General features: G+C 40.3%; 2 protein-coding genes across 2 annotated transcripts in view; one reads left to right on the forward strand and one right to left on the reverse strand.

The window, feature by feature from the left end:
* Nucleotides 1-9,310, reverse strand: part of POLR2B (RNA polymerase II subunit B) — a 45,605-nt gene extending 36,295 nt beyond the window's left edge. Inside the window, exons 1-6 of the mRNA XM_070742116.1 lie at nt 9,127-9,310; nt 7,928-8,000; nt 7,422-7,572; nt 5,488-5,600; nt 5,138-5,357; nt 4,436-4,594 (exon numbers count right to left, since the gene is read on the reverse strand). Of these exons, the coding sequence (XP_070598217.1) occupies nt 4,436-4,594; nt 5,138-5,357; nt 5,488-5,600; nt 7,422-7,572; nt 7,928-8,000; nt 9,127-9,145 (735 nt within the window). The 5' untranslated portion in view covers nt 9,146-9,310. The remainder of the gene's footprint in view (nt 1-4,435; nt 4,595-5,137; nt 5,358-5,487; nt 5,601-7,421; nt 7,573-7,927; nt 8,001-9,126) is intronic.
* A 1,005-nt stretch (nt 9,311-10,315) lies between these two features.
* On the forward strand, nt 10,316-26,850 carry NOA1 (nitric oxide associated 1). Its single transcript, XM_070742118.1, has 7 exons — nt 10,316-11,609; nt 14,315-14,479; nt 16,271-16,476; nt 19,988-20,119; nt 23,391-23,507; nt 25,421-25,538; nt 26,489-26,850. The coding sequence occupies exons 1-7, from the start codon at nt 10,445-10,447 to the stop codon at nt 26,716-26,718; spliced, it is 2,133 nt and encodes a 710-aa protein (XP_070598219.1). The 5' UTR covers nt 10,316-10,444; the 3' UTR covers nt 26,719-26,850.
* Nucleotides 26,851-27,755: the final 905 nt, after the last annotated feature.

Below are 27,755 nucleotides of genomic sequence, written 5' to 3' on the forward strand. Positions count from 1 at the left end.
GCTCTTGCCCGGCTTCCCCGCGAGGCTTCCCCCCTCCTCGCCCGCCGCCCGCCCGCCCAGAATGCTGACCTGATGCCTCGCGGGGAAGCCGGGCAAGAGCAATCTTCTGCCGGCCATGGGCAAGCAGCGGGGAGTCGCCCATGGCCGGCAGAAGGTCGCTCTTGCCCGGCTTCCCCGCGAGGCAGCAGGTCAGCATCCTGGGCGGGTGGGCGGCGGGCGAGCGGCGGGGAAGCCGGCGGCTGTGGCAGCTGCTGCAAGAGGCTTCCCCGCCTCCTCAAAGCAGCCTCCCAAACCCGAACTTTCGCTGAGAAGCCCCGCCGCCCGGCTGTCACCTTTTAAAACAGCTGGGGGGCTTCTCAGCAGCCTCCCAACGCCGAACCCGGAAGTTCGGGTTTGGCGTTCGGGTTCAGGAGGCTGCTGGGAAGCCCCCCCAGCTGTTTTAAAAGGTGACAGCCAGGCGGCAGCGTTTTTTTGCGGGGGGTTTTTTGTTGTTGCACGGATTAATTGACTTTACATTGTTTCCTATGGGAAACAATGTTTCGTCTTACGAACCTTTCGTCTTACGAACCTCCCCCTGGAACCAATTAAGTTCGTATCTTGAGGTACCACTGTACATCATTTGGCTCCCTTGTCAACTCTCTTCCTTACACACACATACACACAAACACACATAGAGCCAAATCCCTTGGACCTATGAACTCAAGTTGAGCAGGGGGGGGAAAAGCATCTCCAACTTCTAATACAGTGGTACCTCATCTTACGAATGCCTCTTCTAACGAACTTTTCAAGATACGAACCCGGTGTTTAAGATTTTTTTGCCTCTTCTTCCGAACTATTTTCACCTTACAAACCCAAGCCGCTGCTGCTGGGATGAAGGGGTTTCTTTTTTTCCCCTTTTTTGAAGAAAGAAAAGGGAGGGGTGGCTTGGAGGGGGAAAAGACTGCATTTAAATAACTAGAACAGCATGTTTGCACTGAAAGGGTGTCTTTTGAAGAAAGAAAAGGGAGGGGCTCTCCCCTTGCCTTTCTTCCTTTCCACTCACCCTTTAGCCTCGCCTTGCTTCTTCCACCCGCCCCCTTTAGCTGCTCCTCCCTGCCCTCTGTTCGCCTCCCTTCTAAAGTTTGGGATTTTCCTGAAGGATTTGCACGCATTATTTGCTTTTACATTGATTCCTATGGGAAACATTGTTTCATCTTACGAACTTTTCACCTTACGAACCTCCTCCTGGAACCAATTAAGTTTGTATCATGAGGTACCACTGTATTTGCAGCTGTTCAGTAATTGACAGTTTCTGAGATCATTATAAAGTCCAGCAAGAGAAGAATAGTCAGGTTCCTGCCATCCAACTCACCACAAAGCATCCACAAAAGCAACCAACAGAGTTTTTACCCATGCCCGGGTCAAATATATATAAGTAACTCTCACATACAATTCAGAAATTGTAACTTTCCCCATTTGGAGCTCTAAAGAGTCAAATGGGCTCAAGGCATCCAATTTTGTTAAACACCTCCCCACAGATCTGGGAAAAAAATACCCCAAGCAAAATAGTCCCTTGGAGGAGGGGGCAGATTCTGGGAGATTCAATAAGAGCACAATAAGAGTTGGAGACCAATAAGAGCACACAAAGTTGGCCTCCTCCAGGTCCCATCCACTAAGCAATGCAGGTTGACGAGACCGTGGGGAAGGGCCTTCTCTGTGGCCGCCCCAGCTCTATGGAACCAACTACCCCCCAATGTCTGTACTGCTCCCACCCTACTGGCCTTCCGTAAGGCCATGAAGACCTGGCTTTGCCAGCAGGCCTGGGAGGCCATGAACTAAAAACTGACCAGGCCAAACTGCATGAATGGTATGTACGCATGTGATTATGACTGTTTTATAATTAATGAGTTCTTTTTAATATGGGGTTTTACACTTTTAGATATTATATTCGACTTATTGTTCTGTCTCTATTTGTATTTGCATTTATATTATTACTGTAAGCCGCCCTGAGTCCTTCAGGATTGGGCGGCATAGAAGTTAAATAGGTAGGAAGATAAGATAAGATAAGATAAGATAAGATAAGATAAGATAAGATAGGATAGGATAGATGTTGTGGTTAGCTCTGGCCCAGCTCCTGCCCCAAGGACTGTGGATGTGGGGGAGACATCCACATGCTGCAGGCCTGTTTTGTCGTCCCCCCCCCACGTGGAATCTGCTGCTGAAGGCTCCTCTGACCAAGAAGACATGAGTGACAGGGAGGAGGAGAGTGGGGCAGACAGCTCAGAAGGAGATCAATTATCTATCTCCTCCTTGGATTCAGAACAAGAGTTAATGATACAGCCATGCATGCGGAGAGCGATGCATAGGCAACAACAACTGAGATATTATTATCAATGAAAATGAGGGCACCTGTGGTTGGTTGGGTGGGGCTGTGGTAATTAGCGAGGCTGCTATAAATACCGTGTTTCCCCGATAGTAAGGCAGTGTCTTACTTTCTTTTTACCCCCAAAAGCCCCACTGTGTCTTACTTTGGGGGTATGTCTTATATTGTCCCAGGCACCGGGGCCGGCTCGTCTTCGGGCTTCGGCGAGTCAGAGGGAGGGCATTTCAGCACACAAACGCTTCGAGAAAAAGGAAGGGACGCGGTCGCCCCCCCCTCCCCTGCCGAACCTTTCCTTTCGGTCTCCACCCCCCCCACACCTCCACGCCGTCTTCTCTCCCTCCAGTCACCCCCCCTCCATCCACCCTCCCACCTTCCAATGGGCTATTGGACGTGGCCAAACCCTGCACCTCCCGCGTCTCGTGTTGGCGTCGTCTCCTCGGCGGCAGCACGTAGAAACACGTTCCCAAGCAGGAGCAGCGGTGGCAGCGGCGGCACCAGCAGCAGCAGCGGTGGCGGCAAGGAGAGGAGCCCTGCCTCGGATACGAAAGGCAGACCCGGGCGAGCGAGCGAAGCCGAGTGACAGCAGCAGCACCTCAGGGGCGAGTCCAACGAAGGGACTCCGGCTTTCCCTGTATTCCCGGAGCTGCCGCGCCTGCCTCTTTCCCTTTTTTCGCCGGTTGTGCGCGCCACTTGTGCGCGCCGTGTGTGGTGTGGCACGGTGTCTGTTTGCAGCGGCAGCAGCAGCGAGCAACACGGCGTCGGGAAGGCTCCAGGGGAATGCGGCAGTAGCCTCCCCAGCCGGGAAGAGCGAAGATTCTCTCTCTCTCTCTCCCCCGTCACCCACCCTCATGTTCCCCTCGGACCTCCTGGCTTTTACGCGCCGGCTTGGGATCCTGCGCCAAGAAGCCTGAGGGTGCCCTGGCCCAGCCTGGCTGTGTGCTTGAGTGAGGGGCTGTGAAGGTGCTCTCGTTCTCGCTGGACTGGGGGTGAGAGAAAGGAGGTGGCGCTCGACCCCAGCAAAGCCAGCGGCGGGAGCGGCGGCAAAGCTGCGGGGTCCAGCCCTCTAGCCGGCGCCTCGCCAGCTATCCGCCGCTTCTTTCTTCTCCGCCTCGCCTCCGCTACTCCCGCCGCTGCCTTTGCTCTCCCCGCCGGGCAAGAGGCCGGGCGAGCAGGCCGAGGCGCTGGAACTGGGGCTGCCTGTCCTTGGCGTGAACGGCCGAGGAGTCCTTCTTATCCGCGCCGGGTTTGGGAGACTCTCCTGGGTGCGAAGCTCCCTCGCCAGCGCCGCGAACTGCTCCGACGCCTCCCTCGCTTTTAGTACCGTGTATGGCTTATATTAGCCGACCCCCCTGAAACCCCCCATATGTCTTACAATCGGGGGGGTCTTACTATCGGGGAAACACGGTAGCAGCCTGTGGGTTTGGCCATTGTGGAGGATTATCTGATCATTGTGTTTCGTGACTGCTTTACTGACTTTGACCTTTTGTGTGCTGATTTTTCCCCGCTTTGAAACTAAACCAGGGCAAAGTGTGTTTCACTTTGTGAAAGAAGAAGGACTGTGAATTGTCTCACAGCTGCAAGCGAAGTATCACAGAACTGATAAGGGACTTGTACAAATTACCAGTTTGTTTGGAGACGAGTGCTCTTTGCTATACCAAAAGAGGGCTTAGTTTATTTGACTTTTCATTATAAAGAACATTGTTTTGAATTTTCAAACCTGTCTGAAATTTGTACCTGTGAATTTTTGGGAGGAGTCTACCAGAGAGCCCGACAGAACGATGGATGGATGGATGGATGGATGGATGGATGGATGGATGGATAGATAGATAGATAGATAGATAGATAGATAGATAGATAGATAGATAGATAGATAGATAGGATTTCTAACTGACTGGATTTTGACCTTGGCCTGCATTTTTCACTTCTGCAATTTAGACTGGCAAAATAAAAAAAATTAATAAATCTTATGTCTTGACAAATCAAGGCAAGCACAATATGCAGGAGGGTTGTCTTCTACTCATTTATCAATCCCTAGTTGTTGTTTTCTAAAAGTTACGAATTGAAAATTCTCACCTGCCCACCTCTGGCCAACATGCTAACCCATATAGTACTTGTTGGTCGAGAGGAGTTCTCCAGGCAAGAACGGCATTCCCCCGTGTATGCATATTTAGAATCTTTCTTTGCAAACACATATACTGTGTTTGTAGCCATTTTCTCTTGAGCAATCAGAACCTGTTTGCAGAATATAAACAAGCATAAAAAAAACCCTGTTAGCAACTAAATATTTTACTGTTAAAAACATAGTCTTTTGGAATGCTTCAAACTATAATCATACAGAGTTTCTGGAAGTCATGATATACATAATTATGATAACTATTTATATTTATATTATTTTCACTTGTAAAAAAATTAAAAACAGAACAGGCATGGTACAAAGAATTCTGAGTTCCAATCTCCACTAAAAGCATAAAGCAATCTATTTTGTTTCAGTCAAAACAGCCCCGTATTTATTAGATTTGATAAATAGCTGAAAAACTCACACCTTCCTTCCATATTATATAATCTTTAAATACCCAGGATATAATTCAATATCGAGAACCAGCTGGTTAATTAAAAACACTATAGGACTCTTTTTCAAATAATCCCTTGAAGGAAAAAAATCCCTTCCAAATTTAAATGTAAAGATGAACATTCAAAAGTGACTAAAGCTATGATATAGCAAGCAGATGCAACAGTCTTATTCATGCCTTCTTCCTCAATATATCTAAACATTACCTTTTCTGATCCATTAATAATAAAATAGCCCCCAGGATCAAGAGGGCATTCATTCAGTTCACAAAGATCACGATCAGTCAGACCATTTAATAGGCAATACGTGGATCGCAGCATGATCGGAATTTTTCCTATGAATGTTTTTTGATGTTGTGTCTGCATTTGATCTTCTCCTTCCTTAACAACTGTCTTAGTTATGTCCACGTAGAGTGGTGCAGAATACCTTTGGAAGAAATTTTACAGTGTGTTTTATCTTCTCAAATCATTTAAACACCAATATAATCAAGGTGATTTTGTACAATACTGCACAGTGCTTGTTTGTACAATAAGTAATGGAAGTAAATAGCTCTTACGTAAGATTTCTGAGCCTGGCTTCATTTGGCATCATAGGTGAAGGGGCACCATCTCTTTCCCAATGTGTAGGCTTGGACAGATAAATTTGTTCAAATTTCAAAAGATAACGTGGCTGAAAATAACATAAGCATGGCATCAATTAGGCATCTCATCCAGCGGCGCCTTTATCAAATATATGAAGTGAGGAGAAGCTATGCAAACATTTTGATGAGAATCAAGAAACTAAAGGTGAATCTTGACCAAAAAGGAACATGACAGAGCCAACTACATTCTCTGCGAATTTGGAAGGTTATATCATCTGCTTTGGATGAAGGAATGGATGTATAATTGGAAGTTGCTCCTTAAATTGTTACTACTGATAGAGTAACAAGCAACCTCTGTAGCAAGAATTGCCTCTTCATAGTCTGGGTTGGTCTGTTTTCTGTAGCAATAATCTGTTTGCAATAATACATGCACAGATAATCTTAAACTGGACCACCATAATGCCCCACTTGTGCGTTACCTATGAAGTTGGACTTGCAAATACTGTACAACTAGTGTAATATGTTACAGCTATATTGTCGAGTTGGACAGTCTAACAATAACGTATTACATCTGGTTTTCTAATATACAAATTTCATTAAAGGTTTTTTAAAAGGAAGATAATTAACATAAACAAAATAAACCAAAGAGAAAGCTAAAAGGGAAATCAGAAATTGCCTTTTAGAAAGAAAAGCAGCTGATCCAACATGCAATCTTCCTATATAGAGGGCTGCCTCGTGCCATTGTAGAAACAGGAGCCATTTTGGGAACAATCTCAATTCTTGGATTGTGAGAACTGTGGTTGTTTCCAAAAGGGTGCCTGCTTCTGAGATAGCACCAGACACCTTCTAGATAGGAGATCTGCACTATACATCAGCTGTTACTCCTTGGAAAAGGTGATCTTCAGAAGAAGTGGAGCGAGACACAATGGAGCAAGAGAAATCCATGGGCATGGGACCCAGTGGTGCAAACAACAGACCTGTGGGAGACCCAGCTGGTGGGAACTAGGCCCAAGAGACCCAGGAAGGCAGGATGAGGGAGGGATAGGCAAGTAGGGGGCAGCTACAGTATCCTTGTAATTGGTCATAAGGGCAAGCAGATTGCCAAGACCCTGAATTTTTGTCACATGATTTTATGGTGCCCATAACTTTGGGTACAGGTCATAAATCCCTGTATTCAGCAGTCATAATTTTAAATGACTGTTGAATGAATGGCCGTTTATGTATGCCTGTTTACTTATAATTTACCAACCAAATATTTTTTTTATGAGGCAGTATGTTGTGTGTGGTTGTGCGTGGATTTGTGATGCAAGATTTCTTTGCTATTTTGTAACTAGTATGCTACAAATATTTTAAATAAATATTAATACCTTGCATAGCATACTGAAAAAATGCAGACATATACAGTATTCCCTCGATTTTCGTGGGGGATGCGTTCCAAGACCGCCCGCGAAAGTCAAATTTCCGCGAAGTAGAGATGCGGAAGTAAATACACTATTTTTGGCTATGAACAGTATCCCAAGCCTTCCCTTAACACTTTAAACCCCTAAATTACAATTTCCCATTCCGTTAGCAACCATTTAGATTATTACTCACCATTTTTATTTATTAAAGTCTATTTTAAAAAATGTTTTTTAAAGGCAGATGAAAGTTTGGCAATGATATATGACGTCATCGGGCGGGAAAAAACGCAAAGTATTTTTTAATTAATATTTTTGAAAAACCGTGCTATAGACATTCCGCGAAGTTTGAACCCACGAAAATCGAGGGAACACTGTACTTCCTTATTCAGACTGCAGATTCATTCAATTCATTCATTCAATTCTCAACTAACTCTTTTAGGATACACAATTGGCTGTTGACAATCACAACTTCTGCTTCAAACTATCTTTAAAAACAGAACAGTCTCTTACTGGTTCTTCTACTTCGCCACTAGCATGTTGAGCTTCTGCTTGTAGATCGATTGGTGGGGCATCTTCTACAATTCTTTGCACAGACATCTGAATGAACTCATCAAAAGAATCCAGCTGCTGTCGAACCAGACCTTTTTCATCGAAATAGGAGCTTTGGAAAAGATTTTAGAGGCAGTCAGTATTTAGATGTAATCTTTATCATAGCACAGACAATTTAAAAAAAAGTGTTTCCATCTATATGAAATAAAAGAAAAATGCATTTTGCTATCTATTTTTACTAGTAGCTGCTTTAAGTTATAACTTATAATCAACATATCTTTTAAATTTAATTGTTGTTTCTCCTAAATTTAGTGCAACAACCTTGATTAAAAATGTATTGTTCTACTGATTTTGGTTGGGGGAAAACATCCATGTGATTTTCTCTTCTCCCAAAATGTACATGGATTATAAAGAATGTTTCATTCTGTGAATACAGCACATTGTATCTTTTTAGTATGAAATGTTACCTGATTACAATCCAGCATGCTTCTTGCCACAGATCTGGAGTGATTTCATCCTCATCCTCTTCAAATTGCGTATCTATCAGAAAAAAAGAGGGGGGAGTTAAAGAACTTCTATAGTATCTTTCTAATACTTTGCATCAAAAGTATTGTTTTTAATGCTAGTAGTTTATTACTTTTGATGTTTACTTCTAAAATCTCTGGATAATAAAGTAGTAACAGCTTTTCAAAATCTTAAGCAGAAGTAAACAGAATCTGATATATCCTTATAAATTATTTATCTTATATTCTACCACTGAGTTATGAATTTGATTTTGTATTACATAATTTAGTTTCTAATTTAAAAATTCTTTTTTACAGAAGTAAAAAATGTCTGCTATAATTATCTGGGGTATGTTAAAACCATTATCTCTGCATTTGTTTGCAAAAGCAAGCACAGAAATGGATTTTGTTTTTAGCCTGATCTGCAGTGACTGAAAAAATTAATGCATATATTAACTGATAAATCCTATGTCAACAGCTTTCAACATCTATAACAAATATCTTTTTTCTAGGTGTACTTATACTTTGTAAACTGTATATATTGCATATTGGTGAGAGAATTTAAAAGTTTTAAAAATGAAACCCTACAAGCCAGCAAGCACAGTTTGCACAGAAAATTGTACACTGTCATTTAACTGCAGCACATCTAAACTGAAAAAATAGATGTATTTTGTATCACCATTCATAGTTTAACCTGATGCTGAACAATGAATGGCTCTTATTCAAACGTCCTAACTTATATTACATTACAATTCTAACAATGAGATCCATTGCACACTCCTTAGAGACCAATTCTACACTGCCCTCCTCCATCCTTAGAGCACAGAGAAGCAATCAATATCGACCTGATCTGATTAGAATTGATCATCATTGATTGCAATAATACAATCGAAATTCTTTGGATTCTAAAGAGTCTACTAATTAGAATAGAATGGAATAGAATTATTTATTGATCAAGTGTGATTGGACAGGTAAGGAATTTGTCTTTGGTGCATATGCTCTCAGTGTGCATAAAATAAAATATACATTGAAAATATACCTTCGGGTGCCACCAGGAAAACCAACAGACAGAACAATTTTAGGAGCCAGAAATGATTGGAACAAAGCTCCCCACAGAGGTGAAGCCTCCCTTCCCCAAACAGCTACCTCAATAAGAGACTCACCTTCTTCCCCATCATACATCTTGGCGAAGGTTCCACTCGGCTGATCACGAATACACGCAAGGTACTAGCCGCCCCTGAGACAGCGGACATCTGAAACAGAGCCACAGGGTTATTATTGCGCCTGCGCAGAGCTCGCGTTTCTCAGCTACTTCCTATCGCTTGAAAACCTCATTTCCTTTCCCATTAGGGCCGTGCAAAGGCTTATGGTCCTTCGGCAAAACATTTGCGCATGCCTAGACATATAGCGGAACTTTATGAAGGATCCCGTTGTCCTGCTAGCTTTACTGCCGAAAGATCTTCCCGTGAATTGTAATCCGGGGACGGGCTGCATAGGCGTCTGAACATTCCCCCCCCCCCATCTTTTCTAATATGCCCTAATATGGTAGCAATATGATAAAATATATTTTCCTCTATTTTTATATTTTTCTTTATATGTATTACCTCATGTCTATTCTCTACTATATGTATTGTGTATTGGACAAATAAATAAATAAATAAATAAATAAATAAATAAAATAAGAAACGCGGTAGATAGTTTATGGCTTCATGAGGACCGAAATTGTTGGGGGCAAACAGTTTAGAGAGGGCTTTATTTTATTTATTTGTATTTATTTATTTATTATTGGAGTTATTTATTTATTATTGGAGGGACCTTGTCGGTCATCTAGTCCAACCCCTCAAGCAAGAATCAAATGACAAATCCAATCACTATTTATTTATTTTGTCAAGTACATATTAGTAATACACATTAGGTATAATGTTTATATACATGAAATGGGTACTGATAAGAGGGAAACATTAGGACCAGGATGGTAGGCATGCTGGTGCACTTACGTACGTCCCTTACTGACCTCTTAGGAATCGGGTGAAGACGTGAGGTCAAGAGTGAATAGTCAGGTAGTGAGTTCCAGGCATTAACTACACAGTTGCTAAAGTCGTATTTTCTACAGTCACGTTTGAAGCGGTTCACTTTGAGTTTGTATCTGTTGTGTGCTCGTGTGTTGCTGTGGTTGAAGCTGAAGTAGTCGGTGGCAGGAAGGACGTGGTAGCAGATGATTTTATGAGCTGTAACACTATAACACTTATATAATACTTGGCCAATAAAGAATTATATCCTATTTCTAACCCTTAAAACTGAACCCTGAACTCTGAATTGGGCCTCAAGCCGTCCCTCCAGGGTCCTGAACTTCAGCAGGAAGAGGAGGAGACCCAGCCGCTCGCCTACTCCAGCGCTCCTCCCGCCGAGGTCGGAAGTGACGGAAGGGCCGCATGGTTGGTGAGATTTGACTCCCGCTCGCTCGCTCGCTCGTGGACAGCGATGAACGCCTTCAGGCGGGTTTTTGCTGGCGGCCTCCCTCGCTTTTGGCTGCCGCCTCAGTTTTCCGCGCCCGCTTACGGGACAAAAACCGGCGCGCTGCTTTGCCGCGCCTCGGTGGGCGGCCCCCCTCGCTCCCCGCTCGGGAAGGAACCCCGCGGGCACTGGGAAAGGGCGGCGGCGGCGGTGTCGCCCGAGCTGATGGAGCAGGAGGAGTTCGTCTTCCCCGAATACGTCCCCGAGGAGTTGTCCTTCGAAGAGGAGAAGCGGTTGGTGGAGGCAGCGGTGGTGCAGGAGCTGGAGCAGGAGCAGGCTGAGCGCCTCAAGCAGCAGCAGCCGCCGCCGCGCCGAGAAGGACGCCAGAAAGTGGCTGGGCGGCCGGACGCTTCGGTGCCGTCGAGCGGTGTGAGCTGCTCGGGATGTGGTGCGGAGCTGCATTGCCGGGATCCGGCCGTGCCGGGATATCTCCCCAGCGAGAAATACCTGAGCCTGCTGGGGCCTGAAGCGCCCCTGCAGCGGAAGGAAGACGAAGGAGAACCGAAGGAAGGGGTGAAGTTCTGGGAGGACCCCGTCAGGAAGGCGCTGGAAGGAACCGTGTGCCAGCGTTGCTGGCTTCTGATGCACCACCACCAAGCTCTCAAAGTGGAAATGTCCCGCGAGGCCTACTACAATCTGGTGAGCGCCGCCTTAAAACGGCCTCTCCGTCACGGACGCTCCCACCTTGTGCTCTGCATGGTGGATATGCTGGATCTGCCTGACTCCATTTTGTCCGACCTGCCCGAGTTGGTGGGGACCGATGCCCACGTATTTGTCCTGGGGAACAAGGTGGACCTTCTGCCTGCTGACTCGCCAAAATACCTGAACCACCTCCAGGAGGTGCTGTTGAAGAATTGTGAGGATGCTGGCCTTGTGGATTCGAGCCAGCCGCCCTCGGGAACCCCGAACCAGCGTATAATTGATGTCCACCTCATCAGTGCCAAGACAGGCTATGGCATAGAAAAACTCATCTCCAAGTTGCAGCAGTCTTGGAAACTGAATGGGGACGTGTACCTTATAGGAGCAGCCAACAGTGGAAAGTCTACTCTCTTTAATACTCTCTTGCATTCTGACTATTGCAAGTCCAGAGCTTCCGAGGTGATCCACAGAGCAACCATTTCACCTTTCCCTGGTAAGGGGGAATTAAGGCATGCTTTGACAACTTATCCTTAAGACCATTCATGAAAATCCAGATGGAACTCCTGAGAACTCTGTTTAAAATGCATTATCTAAAGGCTGTTCCATGCCTCTTATTTATTTATTTGGATTTTTGTCCTGCCTTTATTTTTATAAGTGGAAAACATACATAGTACTATTTTCCCCCTACAACAAAGATCATGTGAGGTAGGTTGGGCTGAGAGTAACTAACTAGGCCCGTGATGGTGAACCTGTGGCGCGCATGCCACCAGTGGCACGCAGAGCCATATCGGAGGGCACACAAGATATTGCCTATGCAGTGGTGGGCTACTAACCGGAACGCCTAATTGGGCTCGTGAGTTTCAGCAGAGTTATGCTACTGCGCCCGTGCAGATAGCGAAATTGTGCGCCCGTGTTCCAGCAAGGTTTCTGCACATGCGGAAGCAAAAAATTAAAGTTAATTTTGGCATAACATTTCTTAAATAAACATTATTCTGAGACCTGTGTTGGTCTTCATACAGGATCCCTAAATATTTATGTAATAATGTAATGGAAGCCCTATAAATTTTCCCCCCTAAAAATCTTAACAATTATTTTTTTTCTCAAAACTGTTTCTGCCTTTCAAGTAAAATAACAATACAGTAAGGTGAATCTGTTCAGGGTTTTGCTTCATGATCTCAAAAACATTACAGATAATCCTCAACTTGCAATTATTCATTTAGCGATCATTTAAAGCTATAACTGAAAAAAGGTGATTGATAACCACTTTTCACAAAGAGTTGCAGCGTCCCCATGGTCACGTATTCAAAACTGGGATTGGCATGTCCCAGAGTCATGTGATTTCCAGTTGCAATCTTCCCAGGTGACTTCTGACAAGCAAAGTTAATAGGACAAGCCATATTCGTTTAACAACTGCAGTTATTTGCTTAACTGTGGCAAAAAGGTCATAAAAAGGTCATTTCACTTAATTGTCTTGCTTAGCAAGAGAAATGTTGGGGTCAATTGCAGTTTTAAGTTGTGTATATGTATTGTAGCAGGCTTGGTATTGTTTGAATGTGGTGCCAACTGGAAGTAATGAGATTTGTGGGCTAGAATAGAAGAAGGAGAGGGGGAAAAACCAGAAGGAAGCTCTAGGAAATTTGTTCTGTTCTTGTAAAGATAATTCAAGGACAAATATATCCATCATACCTTCCACTTCGAGATGATTGTATTTATGGATTAGAAAACAAAAACTCAATGTAACTAAATAACACATTAATCAATGTGTCTATTACAAACATAATTCCAAGGATTATTTAATTTAAAGTTGGGTAAGATGGATATAGAAACATAGAAGTCTGACGGCAGAAAAAGACCTCATGGTCCATCTAGTCTGCCCTTATACTATTTTCTGTATTTTATCTTAGGATGGGTATATGTTTATCCCAGGCATGTTTAAATTCAGTTACTGTGGATTTATCTACCACATCTGCTGGAAGTTTGTTCCAAGGATCTACTACTCTTTCAGTAAAATAATATTTTCTCATGTTGTGTCCCCTTGTTCTTGTGTTCACTTTCCTATTAAAAACACTTCCCTCCTGGACCTTATTTAACCCTTTAATATATTTAAATGTTTCGATCATGTCCCCCCTTTTCCTTCTGACCTCCAGACTATACAGATTGAGTTCATTAAGTCTTTCCTGATACGTTTTATGCTTAAGACCTTCCACCATTCTTGTAGCCCGTCTTTGGACCCGTTCAATTTTGTCAATATCTTTTTGTAGGTGAGGTCTCCAGAACTGAACACAGTATTCCAAATGTGGTCTCACCAGCATTCTATATAGTGGGATCATAATCTCCCTCTTCCTGCTTGTTATACCTCTAGCTATGCAGCCAAGCATCCTACTTGCTTTCCCTACCGCCTGACTGCACTGTTCACCCATTTTGAGACTGTCAGAAATCACTACCCCTAAATCCTTTTCTTTTGAAGTATTTGCCAACACTGAACTGCCAATACAATACTCAGATTGAGGATTCCTTTTCCCCAAATGCATTATTTTACATTTGGAAACATTAAACTGCAGTTTCCATTGCTTAGACCATTTATCTAGTAAAGCTAAATCATTTACCATATTACAGACGCCTCCAGGAATATCAACCCTATTGCACATGTTTCCCATCATGCCATTTTCAGTTTTGCTGTAGAAGTAGTAACCTTTTGGAATTGTTTATTTAGAAGAGGGGATTAATGAACAAAATAGGAAGCAAAAATATTTCCATCTCTATTCTATTGATATCACTAGCCACAGAACTTGGAATCATCAAACAGGGAAAATTATAATGGATATAGTATAGTGATATAGTAATTTGTGGATATAATGATAATGTATGCTTTGTAATACATTTGAATGGTGTAAGATAAACCCATATTATATTGCTTAATCATGGTTGAGCAGGATTTGAAGTAGGAATTTATTGACTTAATATTTCTCCTTTTAACCTTAATTGCTATCCATTATTTCATTTTCTTAATAGGGCCCTCCTGTAGCTGCAATTTCTTTCACAAATTCATTTTCTGACATGAATAAAAACTGTATGCCTCATAACAATTTTGTGACTTATATTGTTTAAACCTATTCTAATATCTTAATTCTTTGCCAGTTTTGTATAGATCAACCATGGAAATTTATGGATTGGGGTTTTTTATTTGTTTTCTTCTAGGCACTACATTGAACCTCCTGAAATTTCCAATTATTAATCCTACGCCTTACAGAATACTCAGGAGGCAAGAAAGGCTAAAGGAAGATTCAGAGAAAAGTGAAGAAGACCTCAGTACACATGAACAAAAGCAGCTGAATATTCTCAAAAAGCAAGGATACTTAGTAGGTGGGTGGGGGCTTTGGGAATTGTTCAAGTGCTGCAACACACAAATATTTAATAGATCTTTCCAAGGCTGTCCAGATATTTAATGCAGAGATAAATTAAATGCAGATATTGTTGCATATCTAAAATGGATCTGTCAGGCCAAGGCCATCATTTTGAGTTGGACTAGAAAATCCATCTAAAAAAACAAATTAGGTGGCTCCAAATTTAAATAGTTTAAATACTCCTATGCACTTGGAGAACCAGATTTTTCTAAATTGATTCAGAAATTAAAAAAATTATCAATTTGGAAACTTATCTGAATGTCCAAAATAAATAATTTTCCAAAGCAGATATTTTTACAATATTTTTACATATAGAAAGAACCTTGAATCTGGAAGATATTACACCTATTGTATACCATGAAAATCTTTACAAGAATACAGTGGTACCTCCACCTAAGAACGCCTCTACTTAAGAACTTTTCTAGATAAGAACCGGGTGTTCTTATCTAGAAAAATCTAGATTTTTTTGCCTCTTAAGAACTATTTTCTACTTAAGAACCCGAGCCTGGAAAAATTTCCCAGGAAATTTGAGAGCGGCACAAAGGCCCGGCCAGTTTCCTGCCATTCCCCCTTTAATCCCAGCCATCTCGGGCTTTTCTGGGCTGCCAGAGCAGCCTTTCAGTGGCACTTAAGGAGTCTTTGGAAGCCCAGAGCAAACGGAGCATTTTCCTTTCTCTGGGCGCTTGGAGATGGAATACAGTAAACCACTTCGCTGTGATGACTCCCTCGCGCTGCCTCCCGTACACCCAGCGTGAGGTTGCCTCCTGGAGTGTCTGGGCACGGAAAGACAAAAGGGGGCGCTTCAGCCAAACCGAGGAAACACCACAGTGAAGGAAAGGCGCCAACTACAAAGCGAGCAAGCAAGATGAGAGGGGAAGGAAGCACGGGAAGGAAGAGGAAGCAGGTAGTAGCAGCAGCCACCTTTCAGTCAAAGGAGCGGGTGGTTCCCCCCTGTTGCCCGCCTGGGTTTCTCTCTCTGGCCCAGTGTATGGGAGGCAGCCTCGCGCTGGGTGTATGGGAGGTGCGTGCTCCTCATCACCTCAGAGTCCCTCTTTTTTTTTTTAAGCTTTAATATTCCCCTCACCTCACCTTCTTCCTTTGGCAGCGACTCTCCTCCTCCTCTTCCTCTTCCCACCCAAATTCTGAGCTTTTATTTCTTTCCTAATGGGTTTGCACGCATTATTTGCTTTTACATTGATTCCTGTGGGAAAAATTGCTTCTTCTTACAAACTTTTCTACTTAAGAACCTAGTCACAGAACGAATTAAGTTCTTAAGTAGAGGTATCACTATTTACAAGCTAAGATTTACCAGGGCAGATTCCATTAATATATAATCTTTGTTATTACTAGTTCCACAGTCTTTTGAGCCAGGTAAGTATGAGTTTAAAGAAAAAAATACAATGTAGACTCCTGCCCATATTTTTTAGTTCACTCATCAGAAGGTTAAAAAATATGATGAATGTTTAGAAAATACAGTGGAAGGGAGTCAGAATTTACAGAATGAGAGACTTGTGTTTAGCATCTACTTTACTTTAAAACAGTGGGTTGTTTAATCTTAATTTATTGAATAAAGAATTGGTTGATTTTTCATAATACATTACATTAAAGTTTAAAAAAGTATTCTAGCCTAAAGCCTAATGGATGTACACAGTCTAATTGTTAATTTTTGGTTGAATTGTATTTGCTAGCCTTAGAACAATGTATCATGAATAATCTAATCTACCTGTGCATCTTTCTATTTTTGATACAGGAAGAATTGGAAGAACCTTTAAACAACCAAAAAAAGATGAGAAAAAAATTGAAGTCGATTTTGATTTTGAGGCATTGTCTATTAGCATGGAGGAAGAACCCCCCCCTCCATCCAAAGCGGATACCAAAAAAATTGAATTGACATATAATGAAGTGAAAGATTGTCGTTGGTTTTACGACACACCAGGGATTATAAAAGATAAATGTGTGAGTATACTGTTAAATTTATTTGATATCTAAAACAGAAATGAAACCACTTTTTCAACAGCTTGAGATCTTAATTTTTTTAAATCTAGTATCGAGCTGAAAATGTATTTCATATATGGAATGTCTGGACTACTTGGAGCATTTGTGAAAAAAGAATCCAGCTATAAATAACACAACTATTTATAGAAATATAATCAATTTTTTTTTAAATAAACATCTAAATTAATTTAGCATTTAGATTTAAACAGCTTGCACTGAGTATTAAATGTGAAATTTCAGTTACATACATGCTCTTATCAAAGCCTTACAAAGTTATAGTTGTACAGTTGCTGTGCTTTGTAAAGGTGTATGAGAAATGCTTCCCCTTTTCTCTATACATTATTCCAAAGATAATGATGGAAGCGTGGATTTTATGCTATTTAGTTATGGAGCATCTAGTTTCCCCTACATAAACTGATGTACCTGCCCATTGAGGAAGAAACAAAACCCTTGCAAAGAATGTATGCAAACTCCAGTCCCATAAGGCAGCGGACTCCAACATTTTCGGCTTGACAAACTGGCAGTGGCGGGAGAAGGAATGATTCCATGCGAGCGCGCACAACTCCATTTGCGCACATAGTAGGTGCTCCCATATGCAGCTCCCACAAATGGACCTTCGCACACAAGCCACTTGCGTAGCCTGGAATCGGTTGGGTTCCCCTGCCATAAGGCATTTCAATGCAATAATATACTTCCCTCATCTGGGTCCTGTCATTGTCTTCTGTATCCCATTTTCAGTTTTTAATTTTGACTGAAATAGATCTAGGTAATCCATTTCATTAGGGCGTCAGTAGTTGTTTTACTGCAACCATCTCAATAACCTTCCCTCAAAGAAAAGGTTGAAGACCCAGCAATATTTACCGAAGATCACTGAATTCTGAATCCAGGTAGGATATCTTCAGTAGCAATATGCACCAAAATAGTATGTACGAGGAAATATGACAAAATGCTGTACAAATTACAATATAGCAGCCAGGTCAGCCATATAGAAGCAAAGCTGCTATAATTCTATCATTTTAGGTTTTCAGCCACTTTTCAATAAGTCAGATTTTCACCAATTATCCTTTATCATCATCATTGCTGTAAGCTAGTTATTTAATAATTTGCTAAATATTGCCAAGTTCAAAATATTCAAGAAAGACTAAATATGGAAAAAATCTTTGTACTATTCATGGGCTTTTTACCATTAGCTTAAAGCAGAAATAACAAAAGATCAAAGTACTTCAAAGTTATAAACCTGAGGTTTTGAGTGTATTGCAGCCCATTTAAAACATCTTAAACCTAACTTTCTTCTAATAGTATTTCTATTCTATCTGGATTTAATTTTAGGTGTATTTCATTTTTATTCAATTCATCTATTGATACTAAGTGGTAGTCCATACTGCTAGCAGACATATTGATGGCATTATATATCCAGCTGGTTTTATGTAAATGTTGAATAAAACAAAGGACAAGAAGGAACTGTAATCAAGAACTGTATAAAACCAAGAAAGGTTAACAGGGAAGAAAGAATAGGACCAATGTAATACAATACACTCAAATGCCATTGTTGTCAGGTGGTCCAAAAGAATACCAAAATAATTGCCCTCAAAAACTGTTTTATAGTTCAAGGGCCACAATCCCCATTGATTTGTTGGCATACCTCATCTCTATATAGGTTTTTGCTCAGGCTTTATTATGAACCTACCACTTTCAGTCACCTTCACCAAGAATAAATTATTTGAGTCTTATATAGTCAGTTTTTCTGGATTGGAAGAGAATTCTTTAAAGTGAAGAAATGAAGTTTTATTACAGTATCACCATATGTAGACAGAACAGGAACATAAATTATGGAAAAAAGAACTTAATTGTTGAAAGGTACTTTTTAATGTGCTTAAAAATAATCTAATTTTTGAGAAAATAACTTTCCAAATGCCACAACAGTAGTACATGTACACACAGACATAAACACACACACACTTATATACAGTATTGACTGACTGATTGACTGACTTTCAGCCAGTCAGTCACTTTCAGCTCAACCTATCTTATAGGGCTGTTATGGGAAAAAGAGGGAGATTCTGCCTCAGATATGTTTACAACCTTTAACAGAAGATGGTGTTAGAAATAATATCCATATTATACCTTTTCTTGTCTTTAATCCTGATTTTTATTTCCAGATTACTGTTACCATTTTTCAAACTTCAAATCATAGCTTTTTGAAAAAATGTTTAAACATTTTCCAACATTTAACTTGATTGTTAGCGTAATATAAAATGCAATATAGTTTAGAAGAAACTGGGCACAATGCAAAGACGTGCTTACATGGAAGCCAATCAGACATACTAGAGTGTTTTTCTTTCCTTTCACTCCATAGCAGTTCTTAGTGCCAAACAATGTCAATGAGTTTAGGTGTGCAAATATAACACCATTCTGAGCCAAGAAGATTTCCAAACAATTACTTTGCTCACTTTTATTGAGTGGCAGCTGTTCAGTGAAATGTTTAATTATCCTCATCTCATTGCATTGAAAGGTAAACACTAGGCTTTCAGAAACTGCCTATGATTTTAAAAAATTTTGCCCTGCATTATTGTAAAACTGCTGATCGACTATTATCTTTCAGCGTGCTGAATTTGGTTGTGCATTATTTGGAAAGCAGAATGCTGTAGTATTATTATTTTGGCACTAAAGGCTGAAGGGAATTACAGTACATCTCTAGTGTGCATATTCATTTTTGGATTATGGCCACTTGGATTAAAATTCTCATTAATTCAATCGTAACTAAGTAAAGTAGGCATTACAGCACCTGAAGAGCAGCTACACAAGTATCATCTTGCCATCAGTAGTATTAAGAATTTAATCTAATTTAATTTATTTGATTTATATGCCACCCAATCCCAAGGGGACTCAGGGTGGCTTACAACAATAGAAAAAAACAATAATGTAATAGAAGTCAAATAAGAATAGTCAAAACAATAAAAAACCCATTAATCTCATCAGTTTAAAAAAAAACCCCAAAACTTCAATATACACTCATACACACATACTGTACATATCAAAGAAATCATAATTCTGCCATCGATGTTACTCTCCCTAGGCCTGTCCCTAGGCCTGCCGGCAAAGCCAGGTCTTCAAGGTCTTTTGGAAGGCCAGTAGGATGGGAGCAGTACGGATATCGGGGGATAGTTTATTCCAAAGAGGTGGGGTCACCACAGAGAAGGCTCTCCCCCAAGGAGAGCCAACCTGCATTGTTTAGTTGAAGGGACCCGGAGAAGGCCAACCCTGTGGGATCTGATTGGTCTCTGGGAAGTATGCGGCATGAGTTGGTCCCGTAGATAGTCTGGTCCTAAGCCTATTGCATGAGTCCGTATGAGTACTGTTCATCAATGCTCCTATATTTTAGCCTCATCCAACATGCCATCTATTTATGAACCCTCATAATATTTTAATATTTCAGCCTCTAATTTCCATATGTTTTCTGATTTTCTTTTAGGTTTTAAATCTCCTGACAGAAAAAGAAATAAAATGTGTTTTGCCAACCTTTGCCATTGTTCCGAGGACATTTATACTTAAACCTGGAATGACTCTATTTTTGGGGGCGTTGGGACGTATAGATTATTTACAGGTAAGAGTTCTAATGGGAATTCTGAACTTAGTGTAGATTATGTATAGAACAAGATAATATTTGGACTATTTGAGGGTAATTTCCACCTTATCAAAGTTGATGGCGGAAAGGGCTTGCTGGTTGAATGACTTGAATATAGCCGTTTCTTTTTCAGAATCATTAAAGTCTCCTAGTCCAGTGTTCTCTTCTTGCATTCTGTGTTGAAATCTAGTTTGCAGGAATCACTCTGAACCAAAGAAGCCAAAACAGATTGATTGGATTGGCCTCTGGATTACAGAAGTTTACAGACAAAAATTTCCTCTCTGTCCCTTTGGAAGCGCTCTTCTGAATGGGTTCTACTTTCTCGGTGCATCCCATTCACTCCAACCACTGCAGCCAGTTAAAAAATAGTGGGGAAAAGGAGAGAATCAAGCCACAGAACAGAACTAGTTTTTAAAAAAGAAAAATCACATAGTAGACAGGGAAACCGAAATTAACCACCTGACTTCATGACTAATCATGTCCCATCTCTGTGTGTATGGAAGGACTTGTGGCATCTGAAGACACTGACTGCTGTATTCTCTGGCAAGCTTCTCCAGAGAGTGTCTAACCAAAGGAGAACATGCAATGAGGTTCCCACTTTTTTCTAAAGTGGGAAAAAAGATGTTTTGAAGCAACAGTTGGACAATACTTTTGTGTAGACCTCACCAGCTACCACAGAGTAGCAACAGCAGGAATTCCACATGCAGAAATTATTTGTGATATTTATATGACGCCTAACTCCAACAGGATTCTGGGCGGCTCACAACAATCACAAGTGAATTTCAAGTGAAGACCAGAAAAGTACACACCTGCAAGAAGGTTGAGGGGTGGGGGTGGGGGCAGTACAGAAGACAGACAATAGAACAATCCCAAATATATACCAGTCATACCATCTGGAAGAAGGAAGTCATAGAAACAGCCAGACATACCCTTTTGTGAGGAGAAAGGGTTGTGGCAGTTCTAGAGAGTGTCCCTAACCTACCTTTGCAAGATAGTAACCTGGGTTTCCCCCTCAACATTCAATAGGCATTGCAAAATAGACAAAGACTTTTGCAGATGCAGCATAATCCTGCACAGATTATAATAGATATGCAAGATTTCTCTAAGGATGTTTAATACACTCCAAAAACCTGTAATGAATGTACTGCGTAGTAGCTTTGGTCAGTGATAACCACACACCAACCCTCCCAAAGTGTCATATAGAATCATGTCTATAAAGAGGCATTCCACACAGAGAATTAACAGAATAGGGAAAATGGATCTCAGTACAGTGGTACCGCTACCTACGAACACCTACACTTGCAAACATTTCTAGATATGAACCGGGTGTTCAATATTTTTTTGCCTCTTCTCATGAACCATTTTCCACTTACAAACCCTTGCTTCTCTCTCAGCTGCTGCTGCGAGCAGCAGTCAAAACAAGAGCTTTTAAGTTTGCAGGCTCTAATGATCGCAAGGGAACTGGAGCCAGGCTTTGGCGTGTGGGGCCTGCACTCCCCCCATACCTTCTGCTACCATCACGGTGAAGTGCAAAGGCATCGGAGGAGAGAGAACGGCGCATCCGAGGAGCTCTCCGCAGCCGCCCCATCTCACTGCCACTTTCCCCTCTCGCCTGCCGCTTCTACTCGCCGCAGCTGCCCCATCTCGCTTCCAAAATCACCTCTCCCCCACCGCTTCCTCCGCCCCATCTCGCTACCACTTTCCCCTTTCACCCGCCGCTTCTTCTACTCGCCGCAGCCACCCCATCTTGCTTCCAAAATCACCTCTCACACGCTGCTTCCTTTGCCCCACCTTGCTGACAAAATCCCCTCGCACACCGCTTCCTTCATCCTATCTCGCTGCCATTTTCCCCTTTCGCCCGCCGCTTCTTCTACTTGTTGCAGCCACCCCATCTTGCTTCCAAAATCACCTCTCACCCGCCGCTTTCTTCGCCGCGCATCTTGCTTCCAAAATCACCTCTCAAACACTGCTTCCTCCGCCCCATCTTGCTGCCAAAATCCCCTCTCACCCGCCGCTTCCTCCGGTTGCCGCTTTTCTTTTCTTTTTAAGCCTTAAAGTTTTGGACTTTCGTAATTGATTTGCATGCATTATTTGCTTTTACATTGATTCCCATGGGAAAAATTGCTTCTTCTTACAAACTTTTCTACTTAAGCATCCGGTCACAGAATGGATTAAATTTGGTTATGTGATTCCAAGCAATATAGTTGGCACTGCCATATGGCTGAAGTGAATTCCCATAACTGAAAGTTTTATCCCAAATGCCAAAAAAAGAATGTTTTTGGGGCCCTGCTTTCTCACTAGAAAAGGAATTAAGCCTTCCCTTTTGATCTATCAAATTATTATCTTGGTAAGATAACAGCTTTTTGCTGTGAATGAGAAAATGTAAAGGGAAGAACAAGGATGGAATACCAGACTATGACTTGTTATGACTCTGGAACTATCATTTTATTCATTACTTCAGTTTCTTGTATTGCTTTAAAATTGTTTGGTCTTCATCCATATGAATTAGATGACATGTTTTTCCTCAAAAAAATAAAACAACCCCTAAGCTAATTACTTCATTTTTAAATAGGGTAATATGGTATAATAAACTAAGACTACATTATTCCAATAAAAGTTGAATAATTCAACGGTGGGGACTAAAATGCTATTGTTTTGCTCTGAAGTTCATTCACTTTATTATAGTAGACTAACAGCCTTCAGAAGCTAAGTTCTCTTTACACTAATTAATAAAGTTGGTTTTTAAAATTTAATTGAATTAAGAAATACTGTAGAATTTTTCAAATACAGTGTTCCCTCGATTTTCGCGGGGGATGCGTTCCGAGACCGCCCGCGAAAGTCGAATTTCCGCGAAGTAGAGATGCGGAAGTAAATGCACCATTTTGGCTATGGACAAAAGCCATCCCTTTAAACTTTAAACCCCTAAATTACCATTTCCCATTCCCTTAACAACCATTTACTCACCATTATTACTGGTACTCATCATTGAATAAGACACTTAGTGATCCTGATATTTATGAACATAATTATTTATTAACAATAATAATTATTTTTTTTGTTATTTATTTGCAAAAAATATTAGTTTGGTGATGACATATGATGTCATCGGGCAGGAAAAACCGTGGTATAGAAAAAAACTCATGTTTTAATTAATTTTTTTTAAAAACCGTGGTATAGTCGATTCGCGAAGTTTGAACCCGCGAAAATCGAGGGAACACTGTAGTTTAATTTTCAAACTTTCATTCCTTAGGGGAATCAGCCCTCCTGGTTTTCTGTGCTGGCCTGTAATTTGTTGCCGGTGCATATTACTGTTACAGAAAAGGCAGATGCTATCTATCAAAAGCATGCAGGTCAAACACTACTAAAGGTAAGCCAGCACGTACGTACACGGACTGGAGAATCTGTTGAACTTCGTGATTCTCTCCGTTCACAGACATTCATTATTATGCCTCTTGGGACTTGGACAAGAGAAGCTTTGTTCTGCTGTTAGACAATACCATGACTGTGTTGTCTCAAACAAGTTTTTCCCTATCTTGGTGGTCTTCCACTTTATGCCAAATGATAATAATTTTTCACATTGTGTCTTTCCAAACTCTGGAAAGAAAGATGGTAAAAAGCAGCTTTTATGTAAGTTCCAGGTAAAATATAATACAAAGAAACAGTCACTAAGTAGGCTCATTGACACTCATCTTTTATGTAGAAAATGAACTCTCTCCACTGCCAAGATGCAGTCCTTTGGTAAATATTGAAATGTTCCCCATGGATTGTTCTCTGCTTATGAAATACTTAACGGGATTGCGTGTTCTGTTGAAATTGGCAGTTTTAACCAATAAACAACTTAATTCAAAGACAAGTTTCAAGTGTAAGCAAATTTAGTTCATTTCTTCTAACTTAATTATATGTTGGACTGTGAGGAAAACCAATTCTTAGATGAGTTGAATTGATTAAAGCAAGTTGATAGAACTATAAGGCCAGCTCGTTAATCTTTTTAGGACAATCCTATACATTTGCAATATTTTTATTTATTTATTTATTTTTGACATTTGACATTCTCATATTGCCCCCTTCTTTCAGATAGTAACCTGAGGTCCATTATCTATAGTAACCTGAGATTCTTATGAATATGTATGTTGACATAATCTGCTGTTTATGTTTTCGGGGCATCCCATCTTTCTGGGATGTATAAAAATGAATGCATCCCTTTGTTGGATAGGGTTTCTCTCACGATTCTTAGCAGTAAGTCCTACCAGCACGTGTTGTGTGATAAACACTGCAGTTTAACCTTGATTTTTCTTTTGGGGTTATTCATTTGATTTCACAAGATGGTAGGATAAGTGTCAAATGGAAGAAATCAGGAACTAGGATAGAATTCAAAAGTACTACAAGTTTTATACACACAAATCTGAACTATTAACAGTGAAGACGAATTGGCACCAGATAAGTTAAGGGAGATTGGAGTTAGGTTTCTTACAGGAGTGTAGAGACTCCAACCTGATGATGCATTTGATCCAATCTTGGATCAACCTGGTTATCTCATACAGTTGGCCCAATTTCCCAAATTTGAGGCTACCAGTGGTAAAAGGAGTCTTGGGATATACTCTTGTCAGAATCAACATCTGTGTCAACAACATGATATATTATTTTGCAACACTTTTAAGTAGAGAATTTAATTTATCAGTCCTCTTTATCTTTCAGTATTCATCACATTTGCTGTTTGGGATATCTACTTTATTTTGTGTCTGGCATATTATAATGTTTATTTCATACACTTTATTTGTCTCATTTTTTTCATTTTGTTAACTGATTTTCATTTTTCTCTGATCACTTCAGCCATATCTTGGATATCTGTCCATCTTTTTCATTATCCTTTTCTCTATCATTTTAAAAGCTTCTGAAATTCTTTAATCTTATCTTCTGCCTTTTTTATCCATGTGTATTCAGCTGTAGTTTTGCTCACCTAAAAACCTACCACTCATCACCTTCTGCCTCACCTAAATCTTTTTTTAGAGACACCCTTACAATTTCAGTGCTTTTTTAAATCACTGGGCTTCCAACTTTTTCTGTTTCTTTTGCTTTCTACTTTTATTGTTTTGCTTTTACTAAATTATGAAACTGAAGGCAGAAATTGATTATAAATAATATCTGGTATTATTTATATATACATATGAAAATTACTAAAGTATTATTGCTTAGTGTACAACGTGCTGATTAGCTTTGTCAGATGAATCTTAATTTTTATTATTTAAAAGACTAGACTGTCTTTCTAATTTGTAACCCAAGATTCCAATGGGAGGTGAAGAACGAATGAATGAATTTCCACCACTTGTTCCTAAGGAAGTGATGCTGGAAGGAATTGGGACAAATGAAGCAATAGCTGACATAAAGCTGTCATCTGCTGGTAAACATCCTCAAATTTTATTTTAAATAGGAGACCTATTATAATTAGTGATTAGGTTACAACGATTCAGCCACCATTTGGAGGAGGGGTTAACAGTCTGTGAAATTGTTGGCCTTAGCAGTGCATGAAGGTCATGTAATCACAATCTGGGTGCTCAGGTGCCTGGCTTGCAGTTATGACATCACAGCAAGTGACATCCTGCTATATGACCATATCACTTAGTGACATAGTGACTAATCCCAATTACCATTATTCAACAAGGATCCACTTTTTGGAATGAAAGGATATCTTTCTCACAATGTGACTCCAGAGAGGATTGCAGTCAAAAGCGATCCAATCTTTTACTCTCTTACACTCTCTTCTCTTCAGCAAATAATTCTGAAAGAAGTTCAAGCAGAATGCCCAAGTTGCTAGTTGTTTGGCGGGAGAGAATTTTATGTCACTGAGCAGTTTTTTTCCCCTTTCAGTAGAATTTATTGTATGTAGCAGCTGCTTACACTTCTCTATGAATTTAGCACATTCACATCAACAGGAAACAGGATTATTTTTTTAAAGATTAGGAACATTCTCCTATAAATTGTCTTTGTGGTTTCCATTGGTTTTCAATCCCATACCTGAAAAAAGAGAGTGCTGCAATCTTTTAGATCTGCCTAGTGCACCACATGAAGGGAGCAACCTGTTCTCAGAATACTGTTTCCATTAATAAAGAAAAATAACTTTTAATACTTAAGACTAATGTTTGGTCTTTTGATTATGTTAACATTGTCAAGTATTATTATGAAGGCTTTGGGGATAAACACTGAAGATTTTTGAAAATAGCTCTTGCTTTTGGTCCTAATGTGGAAATTAATATGACTCTATGTTTCATCACTCAAACTGAAGTTCACAGTAAATCAAATTAAGAGGTTTTTATTTGTTTAGTAATAAAGCAATGTATTTCCTCTCTTTAGGTTGGGTTGCTGTCACGGCTCCTTCAAATAACAAGATGCAATTAAGATGCTATACTCCTGAAGGAACACTAGTAACTATACGTCAACCACCTCTGCTGCCATACATTGTTCATTTGAAAGGAGAACGTGTGAAAGGAAGTTCAACCTATAGAACTAAAAGACCGCCTTCCCTTGTGCAAAATTTAAAATCTAATATAAATCCGAAAAATATAAAATATAAGGTTTTATAAACCATGGAATCCCCAGTGTAATTTTTTTATCCCAAAACAGCAAATGGTTATTTGTTTAAAAATAAAGGTGTTAGTTTTTTATTTTGTTTTAGTAAACTGATATTGTACATTAAAGGTCATATTTATTTGCAACTTTGTGGTATTGTATTGTTTTACATTGCACTCTATAGTATTTCTTTTTATACTTCCTGTTCTTTAAACACCAGTATTCTTTTCAGCTTTTTTCTAATTTTGGTAGCCAAATATTGCTAAAAATAAAAAAAAATGACCTCTTACAACTCTAACAATATACCAAACTTTAGGAAACTTTCCTTCACGGCTTAGAATATTTATCTACTGTACTATCTGTTTCAGTCCACAGTAATTATTACAAATTATTCTCAATCTTTCTTTAAAGATGTCAGTTTCCAAAATGTAGATCACATGTTAGTATAAAAAGCTGCAAATAAGAAATACAATAAATATTTTAAAACAAATTGCTACATTCTTTTTAATAAGACAGTTATCAAGCATAGGGGACAGAGCAATATTATCTTTGCAGGCTTATATGATTATTGTGACTTGCTTTCCTCCCTCTTATATCTGAATTTCCTTGAAAACAGACTGCAGGACTGATCTGTGAAACTATAGAGACTAATAATTATGTGTTATTTCACAGAACAAATGAGAACTCAGCTAAATAAAAAAATGCACTGTATTTTGAGATTCAGTTGCTTCCTAATATGCAAGATGTTTTGCCTTGCTACCAGCTTCAAAAATAAATGAACGTGGCTGCAACTTTGGCATGAAATCTAATAAATTGCTTCAGGAATGAACCAGGGGAAAATTTATTTGAGATGAAATCCAAAAATCTCATATATGCCAAAAATTGTTATTTCATATTTGAATTATTTAACTTATTTGGCAGGTATTGGACTTTCTTAGAGATACCTAAGGCTGGGGAATGGGCTGTTTCAGGCCTCCAGAGGGCCTCGCCATCCCCAGGCATTGAATAATAGGTGTGGTCCTCACACATGAATCATAGCATACACACACGC

Source organism: Erythrolamprus reginae, chromosome 2 (assembly GCF_031021105.1).
Source record: "Erythrolamprus reginae isolate rEryReg1 chromosome 2, rEryReg1.hap1, whole genome shotgun sequence".
Taxonomy (NCBI): domain Eukaryota; kingdom Metazoa; phylum Chordata; class Lepidosauria; order Squamata; family Dipsadidae; genus Erythrolamprus; species Erythrolamprus reginae.